Source organism: Diadema antillarum, unplaced genomic scaffold (genome assembly GCF_040938485.1).
Source record: "Diadema antillarum isolate AM-2024a unplaced genomic scaffold, OU_Dant_1.0 seq00001121_RagTag, whole genome shotgun sequence".
Classification (NCBI taxonomy): Eukaryota; Metazoa; Echinodermata; class Echinoidea; order Diadematoida; family Diadematidae; genus Diadema; species Diadema antillarum.
The window spans coordinates 363,274-372,818 of record NW_027271935.1 but is presented as its reverse complement, the minus strand read 5'-3'; the positions used below and the strand labels follow the sequence as shown (position 1 = coordinate 372,818).

At 38.2% G+C, this 9,545-nt stretch overlaps 1 protein-coding gene across 1 annotated transcript; it reads right to left on the bottom strand.

Annotated features, from left to right (window-relative positions):
* Positions 1 to 549: 549 nt before the first annotated feature.
* Positions 550 to 1,935, bottom strand: LOC139743897 (UDP-glucuronosyltransferase 2B37-like). The gene has a single exon (XM_071654363.1). The coding sequence runs from the start codon at positions 1,933 to 1,935 to the stop codon at positions 550 to 552; it is 1,386 nt and encodes a 461-aa protein (XP_071510464.1).
* Between the last annotated feature and the right edge of the window lie 7,610 nt (positions 1,936 to 9,545).

Sequence of the window (9,545 nt, the reverse complement as noted above, 5' to 3'; positions counted from 1 at the left end):
GCTTTTTCAGAACTTGGGAAAATTAGTCCAAATCCGAAATTTAACACTAGATTAGAACGTTAATGATACATATCAATGATACATGTATATCTTATTCTCATCAATATCACGTGAACAGTGTGGTGTACAGAAAAATCGGATACGAGCGAGATGATCAGTCACTTCCGTAATATAATCATCTTTGCTAATTCAAGCGTGTGGTCGCGACTAACATGTAAAATACTTGAAACTCGAAAATCAGGAAACCTTCCTACAGCTGTATGTAAGCTCCTGAAAATAATAGAAACTCGGCCATTCTACTACTCTTTGGTCGATTTTAATCAATTCATTGAAACTAATCATGCCATGGTGTGGCAAAATACTTTTACTAAAACCAAAATAAAGTGATTTAATCAGCCTTAACCTTCTTAGATTTGAAGCAATTTATTAGACGGCAACCGACGGTAACGCTCTTCACTACCCCGTATAAGGCAGTCCCTAAGATAAGTATCACAAGGGCAATTATATCAAGTGAGTGATATTGAAAGAAGTTCAGGTTTTCGACAGGAATCACCAGATGATCGGCTGGGCCGGCCTCATCGGGCGATCATGGAAGATATCCGAAAGATGGCTTGCTCTTTCCGAGTAACTTCCATTATTAATTATCTTGCGTAAGGCGTTGTACAAGTCGTCTTCAGTAAAGTCCTTGCTGATAGTCATTCCGAATCCAAGATGTACACTCCTCATGGCATTGTCCTTCTGGTCTCCGTACACAGGCATAACGAGTGTAGGGACCCCGTGATATATGGCCTCGTAGTAGGTATTATGGCCACCATGATAAAAGAGAGCTTTAGTTTTGGGGTGGCCCAGTAAGTCGTTGATCGGCAGCCAAGGGAGGGTTTTCACATTCGGTGGGATAGGAAAGGATAGTTTGCCCGTCACCTGCCAGACGAACCTTTGAGGCAATCGTCCAAAAACTCTAGAGAAGCTCTGGAAGGCACGTATGTGATCATTGGTCATATTTAGAAAACTTCCAAACGAACAAACAATAACGCCATGATGGCCAGATCCCTGAACAAAATCTTCCAAATCTGGCGGGAGTGGGCGAGGATCTCGGGTAGTGAGCCCTCCAACAGATATGACATTTGGAGGAAGGGCGCACGGGTACTCCCCAACAAAGTCGCTGTTCACTAACCACAATTTAGGCAGTGCAAAAATTTCAACAGGTGATTTTCCATATCTGTCAGTGATATTACTGTATCTGTCGAACGCGATTTTTTTACCTACTATGGATATCACGATGTAATTAATATTGTTGATTAGTCGTTGATAAAAGGTCATTCTGTTTGAAAACGGTGTTGTATATGCAGGGAGGAATGATGGATTAAACGCTGATCCTGCCGCTTTCGTAGCCATGCATGGATTCGGGAATGGACACACCGTAAAAAGAGGTATACGAAGCTCTTCAGCTATAATGGCACCACAGAGCCATGTCATGTCATACAGAACGGCGGAAAAGTTTGACGAACGCAGTCGAGACATCAGCTTCTCATCATTTAGCAGTGTGTCACAGTCCTGTTTCCGTGCCTCTGTGAGCTTCTCCACGAGTTTAAACTCCTTCCTCTGATCGGGAGGAGAGAATGCCAGTTGACTCAAGTTGTCGAACATCTCATGGACCTCCACTACTGGAATAGGATGTGTAAAAACTTCGAGGTGAAACATGTGACCGTATTGTCCATTTCTGATCCTATCTTCGAAAGCATTGCTCACCAGATAGGTGACGTTGTATCCTCTTTTTACGAGTTGCTCGCTAATAGAAGCTGATAAATGGAAATGACTTCCCTTTCCGATCATGGCGTTTACCAGGATGTTAAGCCCTGAGCTCTGAGAGATCATTAGAGACAGTACGTAGGCAAAGAGGCCCCATGCTTGACGTGAGAAAACTCGAGTGGCCATGTTGGCGTTGGACGCGTAATCAAATCAAGTGACGTGAAACACAGGAAATTATTCCGTATTCACGATCCTACTGTGACTGGGCAGGCTGAGAAAGTTGTGTTCCTTTTTGAAATCTACCTAAGAAGATTTCCAGCGAGGCTATTAACTCAGTTGAATTCTTTCTGCTTCAGTGACCGGCAATGACAATAGCTGATGGCTATGAGGTCTGAAAAGATGCTGCGAAAATAGAGAATAAGTAGAAAGTAATTCCAAGACAGCCCAATACCCTTACGTGTGGGCGAGAAATCCAAGAATTCAGTAAACATGGTACAGAGCTTGAGGGGGCGCACTCCCCCCTATTTTCTTTTTGTTAAAAAAAAAAAATAAAGGGGGCGATGCGTCCCCGCCTGGATGCGCAAACCGTGTAATTGTGACAGATTGTTAATCAGAGTGGGCTGATAAGAGTGGGTATCTCATTGGATTATTATTATTATGATTATTATTATTGGATTGGATAGCAGGGACGTACATGTTGGCGAGTGATCACGGAGACGTCTCCGCGACGTCTTAGGTTTTGATCGGATCTGTCCATGCATGGAGCTACCTTCGTTTGTAGCTCCATGGTCCAAGCAAATACCCTAGCAGTGAAAAATAACGCCGAAAGTAACACACTTGCTTGTACTGTCGGATTGTGGAATTTTCCTTTATATCACTGATATGTTCAAATAACAATGATGCATTTATTCGCCTACACTCAAGATATATAGTTAGGTTTAAATCCCCCCCCCCCCCCCCGTTCAAAGAAATGCAGAACGCATGCATTGGTATGTTGAATTGACAAATTGATAATCACTTACGTCACCAAATGAATACTTGTTGTGGATAAGTGTCATGTTATCTATGTTTTCTTGTCTCTGATTAATACAATATCTCAAGGACAAACTCCAAAAAGAGTCTGATATCACTTCGCATTCTTCCACAGCGTTGCAATCTAAATTCTGTGAGGTATAAAATCCAACTCCCCACCTTTCTTCCGAATTTCATTATTTGCTTTTAGAAGCTATGGAGTGTCTTGTTTTATATTTCTATAAGAAAAATTAATATGTGATCAAACCAAGGCTGTACATTTAGAGATTTGCATTTATATATTATAGGTAAAATCTTACTTATTGGCATCATGATGGGATGACGCTTCAAGGCAAAGCTTCAAGTTTGATCAATTTGTATTTTCATCTTCTTCTTTTTTCTGTAATAGGGCCTAGATCCAGACATTCCCTAACGGCAAAATATCAATACATTTAATTAAAATTTAAGGGTAAAATTGATTGTCAAGTGTGAAAGTGATTTAAATTGTGATTGCTTTAGTTCATAGACATCTAATAACAATAGGTGAACTCATGGTATTTAATGACTCAATTAGATATACCCTCTGCCATCTGCATCATGACATTACATTTCCCAAGTAAAAATCATGTCCCGTGGGGGTCATTTGAGGCCATCTTGGATTTTTAACAAAAATCATTAATATTACTTTTGAACTACACACCATACAGGGACAATAAAACATTTTTTTTTTTTCAGAATAAATGTGCCATGAGAAATCGATTCAGATGATTATTTCTGTGATTAAAACAAGTTTGATACAAGAAAAGGTCCAAAATATGAAAATTTCAGTGTCGCTTACTCTGGAAATTACCCAAATACAGTTGAGCCGAGTCACGTCACAACACGTCACGTCACAAAGTTTTTCTGTTATTTTCTGTTATTTTTGTGGGGTATCCTGAGTAGTCTTCTATCGCACACAACATGTCCCTGATTATGTGACATGGCTATTGTAATCGGTTACAGCTCGTTATTCCGAAGGTTCGTTATTCCGAAGGCTCCTAAGTCCGAAGATTCGTTATTCCGAAGGTTCATTGTTCCGACTTTCATTTTCGGATTAATGAATCTTCGGAATAACGAACCTTCGGAATAACGCCACAAATGTTCGGATTAACGAACCCTTTTTCATTTTCGGATTAACTAACCTCTAGGTATAGGGAATTTGTGTGTTTCGGATTAACGACCCTTCGGAATAACGAACCTTCGGAATAGCGAACCTTCGGAATAACGAACAGCACCCTTTGTAATCAAGGTATGTTTGAGTGACTTTACTGCCAGGTTTTCTGCAAACTTCAAGTCAAGCAGAACTCCTCTGAGATACATCTTCAACTCATGCTTCATACCGTCAGTCCCATATACTTATTTCCAAGTCAAAGCTGAACGAAACCAAGACATGCCGCAAAAATAAACACGAAAGAATAGTGTAGGCCTACGGATTCATGGAATCAAGGAAAACCCAAAGGAATGCACTGATGACATCATCTGCCGTCTCTATCAAAAGACGATATATATAGTATAGACCGCTCTCACACGGTGGCGTATCTAGGGAAAACGGCGCCCGGGACAAGCGCAAAAATTGCGCCCCTAATTTTTGAAAAAAGTGTTCAAACCCAACTCTATCCCGGTAGGGACTTTTTAAAAAAAATGTCCACATGATTTGTTTTTCAAGCACTTGAAAGCAGTCTTTTTAGGGTGATTTAAATGTAATAAATTTTGATAAATTTTGACGAGCGAACGTAGCGAGCGAGCCGAAAAATTGTATTTTAGCTTACAAAACATGAAAATGTTGTCATTTTTTGGTTATTAAATCATTCAATTCTAATCAAGATATACTGACGGCCTTATAGATAACGATTTATACCGACAAAACGAGGACTTAAAAAACTTAATACTCTGAATTAGGACGAGCGAGTGTGCAGAAATTTGTATATTTCTGTGTAGAAAACATTGCACTGATCTCATGGTTCGTTGTACTTGTAAATCATACAATGCTGGCACATTGTTATATGATGATTTGCCCTGTATATCAAATAACAGGTCATGCGACAATTGAATCCAAAAGCTTGCTAAAACTTACAAATCAGTGTGAGCATTTTCTGAACATGTTTGTATATAGAAAGTGCTACTAAAACTGAGCTCTATAGACCTTTTTTTGTGATCACCGCAAGGCAACTTCATATTTACCTTAGATTTGACAGAACTGCAGAAACAAGTGGAATAATTAATCATCCGAAGTCGTCAAACATGAAACTTGTACTTTAAATTTCTCATAATTCTATATGTCGCCCCCTTGTGTCCAAAAATGGGAATTCATCGATAAACATTGTGTATACTGATTTGTTGTTGTTCTTGTTGCTTTTAATGAGGAAATGTCTGTGATGACTTGTACATGATTTGGAGGTAGTATATTGAATTATATGAACTGAATTATATGTATAATGAAGTAAATTGAAAAATTTGTCTGTTCGTTTTTTGGCGCCTCCAAGGAGTGGCGCCCGGGGAACGTGACCCCCCCCCCCCCCCCGGGAGATTTTGCAAAAATAAGATACGCCACTGCTCTCACAGAGTCTCCTCATCCAACAGTACATCTCACCCCAGGGCCACGCCCAATACTCGTCAATCTGTGTTCATATCGCACTCGATCAAAACTCATCGAAAAACGGTCAAAACTAAAAGGCACCGGCATCTTCATCAATGAAGATGTGACAAGGAACAATCAGGAACGTATCCACAAAGTCCGCAAGTGCCCAAAGGTGTCTCGTGCGTGGACCATTGACGAAAGAAGAATATAATTATGCAGATATACCCACCACGAATGGACAAATAACAAAGAAGGTGATAACTTGTGAGAGTGATCTACCAAAGTTGCAATATTGCCTTTGTCAATTGCCATTTGAATAATCACAGCTGGTTGGAACTGCAGCTCTCGACGGAAGTTCAACTTGTAGCTTACCAACTTGCCTCGTACCCCCTTGACCAAACAGAGCCAGGTGGTCGAATATTATAAGGTATATCTCGACGCAGTCGAGAGCATGCTACAGCGTGATATACCAAAATACGGTGCCGTGGCATCATCTATTCTGCACTCAAAATATCACTTTTCTTTTCAGTTCAGTTCATGTCAGTTCGTTTTATTCATTTCATTTGTTCACCTGTAGAAATAAAAATGTCAGCTCATGAAACCCAGAAGTGCCCCCCCCCCACACACACACACACTTTTGAAAACGCTCCGCCAGCCCTGTATAGATCAACGACAACCTAAAAGGAGCAAGGACAAAAAAAAAAAAAAGATACAACGGGAGGAAAAGAGATATCAACGTTCTTTATGGAGAGTGGTCAGAAGACAGTGTGCATGTTTATGGACAGTACAAATGATTGAATTTCTTGACGCCTCTCATGTCAGTTAGCCACTATGAGTGTCAAAGTTTGCAATTAGAATCAATGAGATTTGCAACGCTCGCGTGAAAAAATTGTTTAACGATAACCATTAGGCCTATGCTATTGACAGATAAGCTATACATTGATAAAATGGAACTGAGAGAGACAAGAAAGCCAAAGGAAGAACTTTGTCTAAGGGCGGCGCCAATCTGCATGGCAATGAAACGTGCTTGTGCTTACATCATCATCTAATATTTCATCGATCTGATATCTTGATAAAGAGCAGAGCTAAAATGAATGCTTACTGTGGCCGACAGTATCCAGAAATCTATGATAAATAACCTCTATTTTCAGAGATGGAAAAGGCTTACAAGGAAATGACGTTAAATATAGTATCATATAAAACGCAGAACAGAATTGTTGTGCGCAAAAAGAAAGAAGGAAATTTGCATTATGAAAAAAAAACCCTAAGTTCTGATTATGACGATATAATCGATATTTCATTTCAGATAATGGACTCAGCTTTAAGCTGGCATCATTAGGATGTCATAATGTGACACTTTGTTTGGTGATGACGTCGTTGTCTAATTTACATATGAAACCTCAACTACTATACTATATGCTGTTTAGCGAAGAGATGTTAGACTTTCAAACTACCATACCCTAAACACATTTAGCTTTAAGTGTGATTTCTCAGAACTTTCTGTCTTTGACTTAACTTCTTTTTAAAGTCAATAAGAATATTGTGTAGACCTTTCCTATGTAGATTAAAGAAGAGAAAATACTCGGGGAATATATGTGTTGAGCTATATTTACATTTTGAGTGCTTCCCTCTTTTTCTGTACCATCTTGTAGCTTGCTTCAAAGAGCAACAAGGGTGGAGACTTGGCATTGGTTACCACGTGCATGAAATACGACTTTTTAAAAGTTGATTGGTTTCTCCAGAATGTTAACAGCACGCATAGTTTGGATCGCGTACCGGAAGATCATGGAAAACTACTGATTTTGTTTGTTATACCAGCGAAGAGAGGGGATTTTGCACATTTATGGTAAGGAAAGTAGCAAGTATATACCCTTCTTTGATTGGATATTTGACTGGTGATTTGACGACAGCATACAGGCAACATAGAAGAAGCAAGCGAATACCGAGAAGCAAGAGCAAGCAGGAGCCGCTGAACTATTTACATGCTGTTAATAGAGGGAAAATAAAGTTAAATGATCTGGTTCTTTTCCAACTATTGACAAATCAGCAGAGTTTTTTTCATGATTCAAATATATAAACCATCCTGTTTAATATAGGTTTTCCCGCCCAGTTTCTTCAGATTTGCATTCGATTTAAAGATGCGAGCATTCATTTTCGAGCGAATTTGAATGATCATCGAGATCAACATTCAAAAAGCTAAGTCTTTTATTCAATTTAATTTCATCAGCATTCGAATTCCTGATTTTGTCACATAAACATATAAACAGCGCGTTAAAATTAAAAATGCACGTGAAACGCACTCAAATTCGAACCAGCACAGCTGCGATGAACATTAAGGAATTCAAATTAACGAATAGGCAAACATTTACAGCATCTGGGCAGTGTTTTTCGTTGCTGCTCATGTTCTTTGTAAATTCTCTATCTGTTTGAATAACACAGATACAACCACTCTCAGACGTACATGCTAAGGTGCCTGGCGCGTTAACAGTTCGACGGCTGAAGAGACTGAACATCGAAATTATGAATAATCATGTGAAAGAAAGAATATCCCAATGCAGTGTATCTCATACACATTTCAAACCTCAAACGTGACTGAAAACAAAATCTGTAATACGACTGTCGACCATGACTGTAATCACACTTGACATATCGATGTTTTCATGTGATCTCTCATTATGTAAGCAAAGTCGGAGTTTAACAATTCTGTAAAATAATGTGATATCCATTTTGATGGGGATATAAAGTGAAACTAGCCGAATAAAAAAAATGAAGAGGAGATGTTGAAATTGAAATGATAACACTGAACGTTGATCAATTTACATTCATCAACGTAAGAATATTCGTAAGAATTGCATAGAATTACAGAATTTGGTTATGCTAATTGAATTTGAACGTTTAAAGGTCAAAGTTGTGTGCCCATAAATGAAATTGAAACTGGTATTTGGTGCGAATTTGAACGTCTATCCAACTGGCGCGAAATTGAATGCCAACTTTGAGCCGTTTAATTGAATGAATTTCTCTTTAAATTGAATGAAATAAAATCTAAAAGGAATGACATGAAATGGAATTGAATACTCAAAGAATTAACATGAACCGTGAGAGTAGAGCATTGACAAAAATCCCTTGAATTTGAACGCCTTGTCATTAATTCGCATGCAAATCTGATGAAATTGGGCGGGAAAACCTATAATACAGCTCAGATGAATTTTTGTAAACATCTACACAAAAAAAAAAAAAAAATCTTTAGATTGATTTTGAAAGAATCTAAACTTGGGGCCACTTTTGTACATACTATCACAGAGCCTATTTCAAAATTTTAGTCCAACTAATGTAAACGTAGACTGAGTAAAATAGTTCTATAGTTAAAGGCAAATAGAATTCATTAGAGATGAGCATTGGGTATCTGTGAAAGGAGGATGGAGGTGGCCCAGATATAATGCTTTAATGTAAATAATACTACTAATGGAGATTGAACATCCTAACAAATCAATCACTGTTTAAAGCCACTGAAAAAATGCAGAATAATATTCTGGTCCCAGCTCTTGAACAAGAGCCTAAAATGTTGACAATTGACAGACAGAGGTCATTACTGCTTGTGGTTACTTCAGGTGTGACAAAACGTAATCAATATAATTATTTATCGCAAAATCAGACGTTTCATATTGTTTTAAAACGTGTTCAAGAAAACAAGAGTTTCTCTTTTTGCAGTTTTCAGCCTGTATTGGTAATTTAAGCTCGAAGCCTTCTTTTTTTAAGACATCCGTTATAATTCAAGATAAAGGGAATTCAATTTAGACGTATACTTGGATTCAATTAATGCAGATATATAAGTCGTATCAGTAAAGTTTTAAGGAAAATCGGTCAATATAATCATTACTTGTTTAAATTTTGGTTAAATCCGTGTGCATAGGACTACAGCAATTCGTGATGGCACAAGGGCAACCTTGTAAAGAAAATTAGAGGAAAATTCCACAAATTTTGTTTTTATGCATAGTGGATGGTACACACTTCTTTGTCACTTCCGTATGTTAAGGGGAATACTATATTACCCCTGCCTTCAAATCCCACCCTGAAGTCAAATGCTCGTTCATTATGATAATAAAATGAAAAAATAATATGTTAAGTTTTCATTACAGCAATGTAAACTTCGATATTTTTGTGATAAAAA

Bases quoted from the DNA above. Each gene is read 5' to 3' on its own strand.
- LOC139743897 (XM_071654363.1), bottom strand. From the start codon at position 1,935: ATGGCCACTCGAGTTTTCTCACGTCAAGCATGGGGCCTCTTTGCCTAC.